The sequence below is a fragment of the Narcine bancroftii genome, chromosome 11, assembly GCF_036971445.1.
Source record: "Narcine bancroftii isolate sNarBan1 chromosome 11, sNarBan1.hap1, whole genome shotgun sequence".
NCBI classification, from domain to species: domain Eukaryota; kingdom Metazoa; phylum Chordata; class Chondrichthyes; order Torpediniformes; family Narcinidae; genus Narcine; species Narcine bancroftii.
This window is the reverse complement of record NC_091479.1, coordinates 73,077,409-73,092,594: the sequence shown is the minus strand read 5'-3', so window position 1 is coordinate 73,092,594 and position 15,186 is coordinate 73,077,409. Positions and strand designations below refer to the sequence as shown.

Genomic DNA, 15,186 nt, shown 5'->3' with positions numbered 1-15,186 from the left:
TGCTAGATATTGATGGGTTGAGTCAGCTGGGGATACCCCTTAAACAACTGAAGGGTATAACATCCTGGAATCCCATCAGTGTTAATGGAGTTATTTTAAAATAAAATGCACTTACATTGCAGAACCTGTAATACTGAATGTACTAATGCATCAACATCATAAGGCTCTTGTTTTATACATATTTTTATAATGATTAATATTTTGAAATAAAAGTACACACAGATTTTGTGGGGAAGGACTGCAAACTGAAGTCCTGTGGGTATATTGTTCAAAGAAGCCACTTGAGAAGCAATGATCTTGCACCTAGAATGCATTAACTTGCATGTATACACTGGATATATTCCTTGTGCATAATTTTTAATGAATAAAGTCTGTTTTCAAAATAAGTAAAACACCGTCCAATTGAAATCAGGCACAAGGAGAGGCAAATGCAAACTTTGCTTGCAAGATGCCTTGTTCTGCATATGGTGCCCTTAGTTTCCAATTATTTTATTTTGAGAAGTGATAGCATTGTACTCAGGGTTGGTGCCAGAATGAATGTTAGAGGGGGTCATTAGAATGTTAGAGGTGGGGACATTCCAGAGCTTGAGACTTCGCTTGGCGGGTGGGTGGGGTGCTGTTGACTAAACATTTGCCAATGGTTGGGGGGGGGGTGGGGCCTACCTGTTCCGATGGACGTGGCTGTGGACAGGTGGAGAGTCGCTAGTGTGCATCAATCTAGACCCTAGAGAAGCTTGACGCATGCTAGTGACGCAGCCGGGGGAAGAGCTGACAGCATGCGATAGCCGCGAGCAGGTGAGGGGGGGCACAGAACCTCGTTGGGGGAGTCCACGCCTGTGAATGCCCCCTTGGCACCGACCCTGATTGTACTCAGCTCCACCTGTAATTGAAAAATGATCCCTGTGATGAACTTATGTGTTACCTAGCTATTTGGATGTAGTATTGAGCAGTAGTGCCCCTGGTAGAATGTCTCCTGGATACGTTATGAAAATACCCAGAGTCTGTTCAGAGACCCACGTCAAACACATTGTACTGCGAGAACTACACACTAGTGTACTTAGAAAGTCCACGAACATATTTGCAAAAGCTCTCCCAGAGTTTTTTCATGTTTATTATATCCTATTGAAAGACAATGGTTGGAATCACCTCCCATTCATGGGCAGTGGATTTAGGAAATCATGGAGATGGACTGAATCATGGCAATTTTTTTTCCAATCATCACACAGAATTTTTTAAGTTCCCAAAAAGGTACAAAATAGGAAGCAGCCAGTTTGAAAACTGCATTGAATAAAACCAAGGTTTTTCTCTCAGCTGGGATGATTAGATTTTTGGTTAAAGGTTAAGATTTACTGAAACGGAAGACATGTCCAAGATGTCCCATCCACTGTGAATTAACAGACAGAGAGCTCTAGGGAACATATTTTGGTTTACTGGATGTAGGTTAATTGGGGGAAAATTGGGTGGCACGGACTTGAGGTCCGAAATAGCCTGTAACCACGTTGTATGTCTAAACTAAAAATTTATATCTGTGACTTGTTGTTACAAGCTTGGTGCCAGGCTTTTGCAGTCATTAACTGGGTTTCATAACATTCTGCTAAATTATTTTTGAAAATATAATGTTATAACATTCTGTCAGTTTCAAAGAACTGTGTGGAATAATGCACTTCATAATTTGTGGCGTCCTATCAAATAGATTGGTTGTTGGCATATTATTGTAATAAAGGGTTATAAATGAAAGCAGATGTGTGAAATTGCTATATGAAGGAAAAACATTTTTTTAGGTAGCTGTATTCACAAGTAGAAAGAAAGCCAAAAATAGACCAATCAAATACAAGCAGATAATAGATGAAGGTAATCCTAGGAGGTGATAGACGGAGTTGTGCTGTATTGTTCTTTAACATCAGTCTTCTGGAATTGTATGTTTGTTTTATGTGGGTCTAAGAGTCTAGTGACAGGTTACAGAGTAAGGTTTGGCAGTCATTAGACACTTTTACACATCCGCTGAGAATTGGAAAATTTGCACAAAATTTATTTGTTAAATTGCATCCTGTAATTTTTCTACCAAGACCCCTACACATTTTTGTGGAGCGACTGCAGTCTAAATTGAACGCAGGCACTCCGTAAGAAACTGGGCCATTGAATGGGAAGATGCATTCAGCTCAGACGGCAACACGGGACTTTTAAATCTGTGGCACACCGAGGTCACAATCGACTTCCATGCAGCGGACAACCCTGATTTTCACTTCAAAGCACTGGACTGCCTCTGAGGTCCAGGACCTCCTCTGCATCTGTGCTGAGGAAGAAACTGACCCGCACCTTTTGGTCACAGGATAGTGACATCAATTACGATATCCACATGGTGACGACGTGCGTTGAACGTACGTTTCTTGCCCGCTTGCACGTCCACCCACGTTCACCCTATGACATACTCCGCGTCGCAGGAAGGCAGTGTAAAAGTTAATGAGCACTCTGGAGGTAAGTATGCAAATTTTTAATGGAATTTTTCCTTTATTTCTGTGTAAAGATCATAATTGACAGTAGATATACAAGAATCGGTTCCCAGTGTTGGATTCCTGTGGTGCAAATTAGAAGGGTGGAAAAATAACTAAATCCCCTAGGCCTTCTTTTATTGGCTTGGAATTGGAAGTTATACTACTTTTCTTGCTGTTGTATGCACATATTAAATGAAAATACAGGAAATTTACCAACTCACTGAGACTGGTGAACAGAACCTCACAGCAATTTGCCATCAAAATCTTCTCCAACTTTCACAATCATCAAAAGCCATGCAAAATTGCAAAGGAAGTACATAGGCAAATTCAAGGTATCTAGGAAAATGTTGTTGTTTCTCACACCTTTCCATTTTAAAATTTGATCAAATAATTTCAGGTGACCACAATGACTAATAGACAAGATCTTCATACAGTTTGTACATTTATGATTACAGATGAAGCAAAGAACTTGAGCAATTTAATACTTGCAGTAACAAATTATTACATGATTAATGCTCATATCCATTTGCAATTTGGAACATCTATTTTCATCTCCTGATCTGTTTGATTAAAATGGCTTATTCACTCAGGCATAAACAACACTTTTATTCTTTTAAACTCCCCTTAAAATCTTTGCTTCCTGGAATCAATTAAACAACTGTAGGTCTCTAACCTGCTGCAGTAACTGGGACTATTTAAAGCTAGGAATGAACCGATAGGGCCTCTGAATCTTTTTGAGGAACTTTATATCAGCAACAATGAAAGGACCAAACTGGACATTTTGCTTTCGAAAAGGATTACTTTTGTTCCATTGGCAAGAACAGTGAAGAGTTTTAAAAAACAATTGTAGACATGCCCCAGGAATACTGTGGTTAGCCCTGCAAAACTGCTTCTGACCCACAGTGCCGTGTTCTTCTCTTACACACCAGTGTTAAAACTGTAACTCCATTTACATATGTCAGCTACTGAAACTCTCAAACCTGCTCCAACACTTCAGCCGCTTATTAAGATCGTGACTGATCTAATATTTATTGTGCACAAGCTTGCCATTGTCTCTGCCCCCATACTTAACATTAGATTTATCCAGGCTAAATTACATATGCCTGATGTGAGCCTATTCTCCTTTCACATGCAGGCCTTCTGACTTGCATTTCTTACCTAGAAGCATAAATGTTTATTCCATTATAAACTTTCAGAAAGTTTTTTTCAAATCTACATCACTGATAACATATAATTGGTTTCAATGCAACACCACACGAAGGGAAATTACTATTTAAGTTTGGAACCTGTGAGACCAGGAGTGACAAGTTAGAATGTCTGGATATTTGCAAACTGAAAACTGGAAATATGATGTCAATTCTGCTACAAGAAAACCCCTGTTTGACCTCCGCTATTTACAAGGTGGAATGGGAGATGAATCTGAAATCAGGAGGCATCAATGTAATAGAGGCACAGGTCAAGTGACTGGGCTCGAAGAAGACAGTAAACAGAGGATAATTTGGAACTACTAATAGAAGAGTGAAAGTTTTTTTCACAAGACATATTGGGATAACGGAAAAATGAATGTTCAAATTCAGCAAAAATTGGAAGAGCAAATAGCATGTTGAACTTCTTTGCCTGGAAGTTGGAATATGCGAACGAAGAGATTTTGTTGATTTGATGGGAGTATGTGTTCATTTTTGATCTCCCTGCCCGAGGAATGACAGTACACACATTACAGGCTGTGCAATAAATGTTCAAGAGGTTGAATAAAATACACATCTTTTCCATGGAATTTAGGTGACTTCCATAAACACAAAAGCATGGGATTAAATGTCAAAATAAGTGGTCAGTCATTTGGAACTGAGATGGCGATAAATTCTGAACTTCTCTACCCAAAGTAGATGCTCAATCACTGAGCATTTTAAACACTGAGCTCAAAAGCTAAAATCAGTGTCAAATCCAAACCTAGTGTGCCTACATTGGTCTTCTGTGAAAGATCTCTCAAGGGCATGCTCAGAATCTTCCTCTTAGTCCTCTCTTCAGAATTGTAAAAGGAAATATGCTCTTTTAATGCAAATAATAATTGTTTTACAGGGAGGTGGGAAAGTGGGGTTGAGTCTGATCTTCGACAGTAGAGTAAATGCAAGCTGCAATATGCCTACTTCAGCTTCCATTATTGTTTTACCAGATGCTCATGCTACATGGGACTCTACCTCATGAAGAAACATTCTTAACAAATGTCACAGTTTCTTTCATTCCAAATTGGGACTGAAGCATTATCAGCATTCACTTTTTGTTAGTGGCAAGCTGTCGTCTTGAACTGAGATGTACGGTAGCACGGTTAGTGGGAAACATCAAAATTCATACCCATTGAGGATGAAGAAATTATGATACATATTTCAAGTCTGAAAGGTGCATGACTTGGAGAACTTTTTTTTTGCCTTTTGAGAGAGCCAAGGTTTTCAGCTTTGGAGATATTAATATGGTGCATTTTCTCAATGGGGTTCACTACTGATTGTAGGAAGACAGCGAATGTTTGGGATAGAGAAGAATCAAGTCGGGTTACTGATTTCAGAGGTTTTAAAGACCATTAACAGTTTGGATTGTGTTTGTCCTGTCCTTTGTGAACAGGAATATACACTGGTAATTTTTTTTTTGTTGTCCTGTCAGGGTAGATGACAAATGTAGTGCTATTGAAACAACTTGTCTAGAGTTATGGATAGTTCTGGAACACAAACCTTCAACACGACTCAACAGATGTTTTCTGATACTATCGCCTTTGGTAGATTAAATGCCTCAGTTGTTTCTCAAATAAAAATTTCAAAGTGATTGTCAATGCTCATGCCTGAACTCAGTTTCTGATCTGAGGTAGAAATGACCCTCTATGTTTTGCAACACATTAGAATAAAAAAAATCCCAGGCAAAAGAAATAGCATTTAGATAAACGAAGCGGCTGCCTGAGGAGATTGGAGCCACTGAAGTATTCCTCAGCAGAGATTCACATAGTAAGAGTTTCAAATGACTGCTTTTGGTGATGTTATTACTGAAATATCAGCACTACTTTGAAGAAGTAAGTCTTTATTTGAATGTATGGTGGATGCATTGCTGGATAGAATAAGAGTTTGCGGAGGTTGGGTATGACACCAGAAATCCTGGCAGATTCCTACAGAGGTATGGTGGCATGTGTGCTGACAGGCTGCATCACAGTCTGGTATGGGAACACCAATACCCCTGAGTGTAAAGCCCTCCAAAAGGTAGTGGACACAGCCCAGGACATCACAGGCAAAACCCTCTCCACTATTGAATACATCGACAGGAAACCGTCACGAGAGCAGCAGCAACCATCAAAGACCCTCACTGCCCAGCGCGTGTTCTGTCCTCGCTGCTGCCATCAGGAAAGAGGATTAAGTGCCACAAGACTCGTGCCACCAGATTCAGGAACAGCTGCTACCCCTCCACCATCAGACTCCTCAACGACAAACTCAATCAGAGACTCATTTAAGGACTCTTAATTGTGCACTTTATTGATTTTATTTTTTATTCTATTTATATTGTAAAGTCAGTTTGTTTACATTTGTTATGTTTACAGTTCTTTATTTGTTTACCTGTATATGCTGTGTACAGATTTTGTTTGCACTACCAATTAATGGTGATTCTGCCGCGCCCGCAGGAAAAAGAATCTCAGGGTTGTATGTGATGTCATGTGATGTCATCTGACAATAAATTTGAAATCTGAATCTGAGATCTTATCACAGATTACGTTTTTCTTTTAGTTTTCAACAGAGAATTCTCACAAATGACAGGTTGTACCTCATATATTTAACAGTCATGAAAAACTGGGAGGCTTTCCATAAAATCAATTGGATTTCAGGTGTGAACAGCATTCATATAGGTTTGTCAAGTATAGAAAGTTGCACACCCATTAGCTTATCTTTGCTTCAGCAATTAGTGAGGATAGGTCACTATATTGATAATCACTTGGATTTTGTTTAACCAAGGTTAAACAGAGCTGCTTTCAGAACTAGGTTGAAAAAAACATTTCATTTATTTAATTCAATGGTAGGTGCCTGGAATGCCTTGCCGGGGTGGTGTTGAAAGTTGGTATAACAGGGATATTTTAAAGACTTTTAAATAGGCCCTTTAAATAGGCCCTTGAATGTCAGAAAAGCAGAGGGTCGTGGGTGTAAGTGAGGGATGGATTGGACTGTTGTGGAGGTTTATATAGGTCAGCACAATATTGTGGGCCGAGGGCTGTAACGTTCCACATTTTATGACGATCCACATAGCAATCCCATCATTCTACAAATTATTCCTGAAATCTGTTCTCCTTACACTCCCCTCCCCACCCTTTCTCTTCACCATCTGCCCTTCAGATCCTGCTTCTCTTACTCATAGCCCTCATTCTCTCTCTTCCTAGCTTTTCCTTCCGCTCCCCTCACTATTCTTTCTGATCTACTAATCATGTTGCCTTTGTTCCTTCTCACGTGGATCATTATACTTACACTCCATCTCCTTCAATTTCTGCAGTTGATCTTGATTTTATTAAAAATCTTTTCCCTTTCTCTCAATCTCCCCAAATAGCCCTCGGGACACTGAGGAACAGATAAGTGGGCAGATTTTGGAAAGATACAGAAATTGTCAAGGGAGACTTCAACTTCCTAAAGTTGACTAGCAGCTCCTGACTGACTGTAAGAGAGACAAATGGGGCAGGATTTGTCAGGTGTGTCCAAAAAGGATTCTTGACATAGTATGAATACCAGCAGATTAGAGGAGAGGGTGTACTGGATATAGTACTGGGTAATGAACCTCATGGTGGGGGGTGGGGGGCTTTTCAGTAATAGTTTGAGCTTTAGTATAGCTAGGGACAAAAGTAAAAGCAGACAAAATGGGAGAGTGTTCAATTGGGGAAGGGTAAACTATGATGGGATGAGGCAGGAACTAGGGAGAGTAATTGGGTAGAGATGTTCAAGGGAGAAAGCACAGAAGTAATGAGGAGGATGTTTAGGGACCATTTGCACCAGGTTCAGGATAAATTTGTCCCACTAAAACAGGGTAAAGATGGTTGGAAAAGGGAACAGTGGTTGACAAAATGGAGGAGGCAGCTAGCTAAGTGGAAGAAAGAAGCATACATTAAATTTAGGAAGCAGGAAACAGGAAGGGCTCATGAGAATTATATGGTAGCCAGAAGGAAGGATTTAGGAGTGCTCAAAGGGGGCATGATTAAGAAGAACCAAAGGATGATGAGAATGAAAGTGGGGCTGTTTAAGGATAAACGAGGTAATGTGCTTGGAGGCGAAGGAGGTTTGAGATGTCCTAAATGGATACTTTGAACCTTGATCACGATGAGGTCAATCTTTGTGCTGGACCATGTTGGAATTAAGGAAGAGGAAGTGTTAGATCTTCTGGGGAAAAAAAAACATTGAGAAGTCCTCAGGGCCAGACGCGATACATCTCTGGTTGCTGTGGGATGGAAGGGAAGATAAATCTGGTGCATTGGATATGATCTTTGGGTCATCCTTGGCCACAGTGGAGGTGCCGGAGGATTGGAGAATGGTAAATGTGGTCTCCTTGTTAAAAAAAGGTAATAGGAGATTCCCGGGAATTATAGACCAGTGAGATTTATGCCAGTGGTGTGCAAACTATTGGAGAGGATTCTTAAGGATAGGATTTATGACCATTTGGTGGAGTGGAGTCAACTCAAGGATAGTCAGCATGGCTTTGTGAAGGGAAGGCCGTGCCTCACGAACCTAACTGAAATTTCTGAGAAGGTAACAAGAAATTGATGAAGCTAGAGTGGTAGATGTGGTCTATCTTGATTATAATAAGGCATTTGACAAGGTCCCCCATGAGAGGCTCATTCAGAAAGCCATGAGGCATGGGCTTCATTAATAGGGGGACAGAGTTCAAGAGTTGAAAGGTTTTTTGCAACTCTACAAATATCTGGTGAGACCACACTTAGAATATTGTGTTCAGTTCAGGTCACCTCATTTTAGGAAAGATGTCGAAGCTATGGAGAGGGTACAGAGGAGATTTAACATGATGTTATCTGGATTGGAAAATAAGTCTTATGAGGCAAGGTTAGCAGAGCTGAGACAGTTTTCTTTAGAGCAAAGAAGGATGTCCATAAGGTACTGAGAGGCATGGGTAAGGTGGACACCCAGCATCTTTTCCTAAGAACAGGAATAGCAAACCCCTGGGACACCTCACAGTTTAAAGGTAGGCAAGTTTAGGGGAGACATGAGGGGTATTTTTTTTTTACACACAGAAAATTATGGGAGCCTGGAATGCCTTGCCAGGGATGCTAGTGGAGGCTGAAACATTGGGGCCATTCAAGAGCCTCTTAGGCAGGCACATGGAGGAAAAAAATAGAGGTTGTGAGGTAGGAAGGGTTTAGTATTTTTTAAGGAATATATAGGTCTGTTTTTTTTCAGTTGGTTGTTTTTCCAGACTCTTTTGTGTAGTCTTCCAAAGGCGCTATTTGCCTTGGCGAGTCTGTTGTCTATCTCGTTGTCGATCCTTGCATCCGATGAAATGGTGCAGCCGAGATAGGTAAACTGGTAAACATCGAGGGCTAAAGGGCCTGTACACTGCTGTTTTGTTCTATGTTCGTTGGTTCTCCTTTCACCCTCTCTACCTCATTCCTTGTTCTTTCTGCTGGTTCACCTGCTCCCTCTCTTCCTGCTGTTTGGCTGATCTCACACTCTCCACCACTCTTGCTCTCTGACACTATCCTTCTTACAGATACCCCTTTGTCTCTGCTCTTTCTACCATTACCCATGCCCATTGATCAAGACTCCTTGTATTCATACAAAAGCACTTCTTTTCAACAGCAATACACAAATGTGCTGGAGAAACTCAGCAGGTCATCTGTCTTCTACAGATCTCCTTATTTATTGAAGCAGTGTATGTTCTCTTTTAAATGACAGTTGTACTAGTGCAGTTTACTTTTAAGTGGCAATTAATATAGGCAGAGCATAAAATAAATGAAGTAGGCTTTTACTTAATTAAGTGAAAAATACATCAGACAAGATATTTTTCTAAATAATCTGGAACTTCATTAGTGACTGTCACAACAATTTATTTGGCAAAGTGGACTGCTTTACTACATCAGAAAAATATAATTTGAAGATGTATAGTTCTGAAACATAATTGAATAATTCTCATTAAAAAAATCTCTACACTGAGCTGTTTTTACTTTCCATGAATATGCTGTGAAAATTAAACTGCATGTGACAGTTTCTTCGTTTTTACCTGATTATGGCTTTTTTTGATATATCAGTGTGAGTACAGGTATATGTTTCAATGAATTAACATCATTTACTGAAGCAGTCTTCATAGTAATGAATTAAGGAGGAAGAATGAAAATTGATTTAAGAATACACTTGCCGATCACACATATTTAGGAGCATGAATGCAAATAGCCCAGAACATCATATTAAATCACTCAATAACCATCCATGTCAAGGTGATGGACTCAAAGTGATACTGAAATAATAATTATTTCTTTTGCAATATCTCCAAATGCTTTTTCTATCTTTCCTGAAATGCACTGACTTAATTTAAGCACCAGCGCTGAAAGATCATGCTTGGTTCCGTAATAGAGACAAATTCTGTTCTGAATTGAGGATTTGAGGAATTTTCACCTACACCTTTCAGATTTGGAAATCTGAGTTGAATCAACTTTAAAAATCTCTGTTTTTGTCTCAACATAAAAGTAATCTACTGAGAGTCTCATTTTTTTCATTTCATATTTAGATTCAGATAATGAGAGGTGACTTTTTCAGTTACTCTGGGATTTATTATGACCAATGTGATTCCACTTCACTTTCCATGCTAATATTTAACACTTGCCTTTTTATTGTCATGAGACCACATTAAATCATTCACCTATTCATATTTTTAAATGTTATACTGCAATGGAGAGATCTGTTGGCTTTGAACCTGCTGCATAAAAGGAGCATTCTTTTTTCCCCAGAGACATTGCCTATTTTTTCCACTTAATAGTAAACTAGATGTTAATTACAGATTTTGAGTCTGCACAAGATAAACATTGGAGTTGACTCTCTCAAGAATGGTCATTTGAAGATTACAAACCATATGCTCTGCCGTGTATTTTCCCGCTTAGTAGAGTGTTTTAATACTTTTGAAAATGGTGAAATGCCTCTCCATCTGCAAAAATGCATCTGCAATTTTTTTTGCATCTTAGTTTAAATAGGCATTAGATTACAATTTGATTTTAGAAATGATTTATGTCATTTGCAAATGTTACAAATTTGTTGATTATGCGGGATTAAAACAAGGGACAAGGATCTGAATCTATTTAGTATTGATTTTTTTTGTTGTTAGAAATTTTTTTTGTTGTTAAGTTTTATCCTTTTTTTTGTAAGTGGGGTTTTTTCTATTTTATTTACAACATTGTTAATTAATTCTTCACTCTTTATTTTGGGGGGACGGTTGGATTAATTTTAAATTAGATGATTAATGTTGTGTTATAATTATTGGGGGGGTTAATTTGTGTAGTTTAATGATGTAGTATTCTAATTTTTATTATCTTATTTTTTATTATTTCTTTAAATGTAATTTTTATTTTATTCATGTCATAAAATTTTAAATAAAGTTTAAAAAAAAAGGATCTGAATTTATAATAATTTGACCATTGCACAATTGTTTGTGGGGTAAACCTTGTGTATTGCAGAAACACTCATGCAAAGCACCACTGTTCCTCAGATAAGTCTTCATTTTCAGAGAGAGGAAGGAAAGATGAATGGAAAGACAAATGTTATTCTGTTCAACAACTGACCACCTCCCTGGCTAAATTAGTGCTGTGTTTTCCATTGGTTTCCAAATCAGTTGTATTTTTAGCCACTAATGAGCTAATAAGGAATGAAATGCAAGCACAGTAATACTAACATTTCGCTGAATTCTTCATTGATAATATTTTACACAATCAAAGGTTTTACCAGCACATTAGTACAACAATCCATGCATGAGATTCAAATTGTTTGAGAAGAATGTGGTTAATGCAATGCTATTACAGCTCCAGTGACCTGGGTTGGAATCTGGTGCTGTGTTTATGATTTTATATGCTCTCCCCGTGCCTGGATGGGTTTCTCTCCAGGTGCTCCCATTTCCTCCCTCCCTTCAAAACCCATGGGATTCGAAAGTTAATTGGTGTATGGGAGGCATGGCCTCGTGGGCTGGAAGGGCCTGTTACAGTGTTGTATCTCTAAAAAAAATTAAAAAGAGTCTCTCCAGTGTAAGGTAAAACATCATGAGATGGGAATGTACAGGGCTGTAACAAGATGTGAATGCATCCTTGTACTTACAAGATAAGAGAGACATTGATGGATTGAGAGGCAGGAAGCTAGCAGGGAAAGGATAGCAACAGTTTTAGTCATTGGACAAGTAATGATATGATGATGTTCTAAGCATGTATCCAAGGGTATAAAAAATCACCATTTTGCTGATAACGGCAGAATGCATTCTCCGACTAACATGGTTAGTCGCAAGTGTTACAATCCGGTAATAAAGAACAAAGAACCCTGATTTCGACTCAGTCTGGTGTTTGTCTCACTCATTCATGAACAAAGCAGACCTAACACCAGCAGTTCAGGAAAGATATTAAATTTAGTAATGATATCTACTCATGTTTATGTTGTATCTATGCAGATAATGAAACTCTCCCATCATAGGAAGAGGAAAATCAAAATTGAATCTGTGGAGATCTATGGGGTCCATGGAACATGATCTCCCTTAATTTTAATGGGCAGAAATAATTGCAGTGCCATGTATTTGCTATTCATCTCAGCTTGAAAATTCATATTGTTCTCAATATAATTCAATATGCATACAGACAATTGGGTAATTTTGAATATTTTGAATCACTCCATAAAATTCTGCAGTGACTCAAAATATCGAAAGAGAAATAGAGAAAAGAAAGAAGAAATCCAACAGATACTCACATTCATTCCTCAAATAATTATTGAGGAGTTGAAATAGTGGAAAAGTGTCCCAAGAGTCCGAGGGCTGAGCTTCAAGGGTCACATCCATGTCGACAGCAAAGAGTGAAAGAAATACTTCGGCATGCTCCGCCATTAGATCAGGCCACCAAGCAAAAGCCTATGAGGCAATGAGTAAAGTTGAATCAGAGAGGTAGAAAGGCCTGCCAATTCTTCAGTTCACCCTCATTTCCTACCCTGTTTCTGGAATAGCCTTGCATCAAACGAAATGAGAGAATGCACAATTTATTTGTTTAAAAAATTCCAATAACCCTCTCAATTTGCACTATCAAATGCAGAACTAGTGGTATGTTAGTTTCCAAACATAACAGTGGTAGTTCATTTTTGAGCAGTTATTGCGAACAATGATTAACTATTTTACAAACCCTAACAAGTCTGCAGTGATACTTTGGGGAGTTATTTACATTAGTCTATTTAACAGAGGCCCATAGAGCCAAATATCCAGATGTCCATGCAAGCTAAAAACAGGAATTTTAAATTTTACACAAGCAGCCATGAGTCTCAACAAACGTTACGGCTCTAGGCACATAAAGCAATTGGTGTTAATCAACGGTGGCAGAAATATTCACCAAGAGAAAAAATAGTTTTGATTATGGAGAGATAAATAGACTTAACATTTCATTAGCTTGTCAACCTGAAATGTGACTCTAATTTTCTCTCCACAGATAGTATCTACCTTGTTGAGCATCTTCATTATGTCCTCTTTCACTTCAGAATTCCAACTCACAAAATTTTACATAAATCTCCATGCATGTTCTATTTGAGGATAAACATGCAAAACAGAAAGATCTGCAGCTTGATTATTTTTGCCAACTTAATTTAAGTTGGAGAGACATATACAATATATATTTGCATGTCTATGAACAATGAGATGCTTGAAGTATGATAAACCCCCACAAACCTCACGTTATCATTTCTGAGATGTTGAAACTTTTCCACATACAAAATTATACGAGGTACACAACTAAATGTATATGAAAAGCCATGTGTTCACATGAATGGTAGGGACAACTGAAATTAAAATGATTTATTTTCTGTCCCTCTGACTTTATCCACTTTGTTTCCAACTACCACCCTGACTTCAAATTCACTTGGTCCATCTCAGCAACACTCCCCCTGTTCTTGATCCATCAGTCTCCATCTCAGGAGACAACATCCCCACAGACATCTTCTACAAACCCACCAACTCCCACAGCTAGCTCAACTGCACCTCTTCACACCCATCACCTGTAAGGATTCCATTCCTTTCTCTCAATTCCTCTGTCTCCAGTGCATCTGCTCCCAGGATGAGGTCTTCCATCCCAGATCATCAGAGATGTCCTCCTCCTTCAAACAACGTGGCTTCCCCTCTACCACCAGCAATTCGGCCCTCACCCTCATCCTCCGATACCCACACTTCTGCCCTGGCCCCTTCCACCCCCACACATTTCCATCACCATCTATATGATCCCACCATCAGACACATCTTTCTTTCACCTCTTCTCTCCGCTTTCTGCAAGGACATCTCCCTCTGCGACTCCCTTGCCCACTCCTCCCTTTGCACCAATCACCCCTTGGCACTTACTCCTGTGACTGCAGGAGTTGCTCCACTTGCACCCACACCTCCTCCCTCGCTTGCTATTTTGAGTTCCAAACAGTTCTTCCAAGTGAAGCAACACTTCACTTGTGAATCTACAGTGGTCATCTCTATATCTGGTGGTCTCGTTCTGGTCTCCTTTGCATCAGAAAGACTGGATGCAGACTGGGAGATTGCTTCATCAAACACCTCTGCTTTATCTGTCAGAATAGTGCAGATTGCCCAGTAGCAACTCATTTCAATTTCCCTCCCCATTCCCTTACCAACATATCTGTCTGTGATCTCATGTATGTCCGGACTGAGACTACTCAGAAATTAAAGGAACAACACTTCATATTCTATCTGGGCACCCTCCAACCAGATATCATTAACATTGACCTCCAGTTTACATTAGCTCCCCCACCCCATCTTTTCCTTGTCTTCTGTCCTCTAGCGATCTTTCTCTCTCTTCCCTATTCCCTCCGACTCCTTTCACAGAACCAAAAACTGTCTCCCCCCCATTAATTCCCTCTCTCCTATCATCTTATCCTATCCCATGAACACCTTTTGTCAGTTAGTTTGTACTCCTCCCCATCCCATTCTTCCCTATCACCAGCTTTTTTAAAATAGCACCCTTGCCTGCTCTTTGCTCACACCTCGAGGAAAGGCTCTGGCCTGAAGTTTTGGTAATATATATTTGCCTCCTATGGACGCTGTGAGACCTGCTGAGTTCCTCCAGCATTTCTGTGTTTTTACTATTTATCGTTGCTCATGAAAACAAATTTTCACAACGGTGTCCACAAGTAAATGAGGACAAATGCTGATTCATATTTGCTGCACATATAAAATGTGAAGAGAATCATTTTTAAAAAGCCTCACTGAGAGGCATATCGCATTAACTTTTACAAATTTGGTCTACATATCTTCAATTTTGGGAAAGTCATCATTGAAGTTATTATTTATTTTCAGTTAAAGTCAATTGACACAGCAGAGAAAGTATTTCTATAGGACACATTACTGAGTACAAAATGCAATTCAGATTTCCACTGCAGGGTCCACTACCCCCATGTTGTGATTGTGAAAACGAAAGATATTGTAGATTACTGCCCTGTTCGGATATTGCCTTTTTAAAAAATGA

General features: G+C 39.2%; 1 protein-coding gene across 2 annotated transcripts in view; it reads right to left on the bottom strand.

Moving 5' to 3' along the window:
• cadps2 (Ca++-dependent secretion activator 2) overlaps positions 1–15,186 on the bottom strand; it is a 533,161-nt gene that overhangs the window by 105,129 nt on the left and 412,846 nt on the right. For both annotated transcript variants that reach the window (XM_069903385.1, XM_069903386.1), the window contains exon 18: positions 12,437–12,593. In XM_069903385.1, coding sequence (XP_069759486.1) covers positions 12,437–12,593 — 157 coding nt within the window. The remainder of the gene's footprint in view (positions 1–12,436; positions 12,594–15,186) is intronic.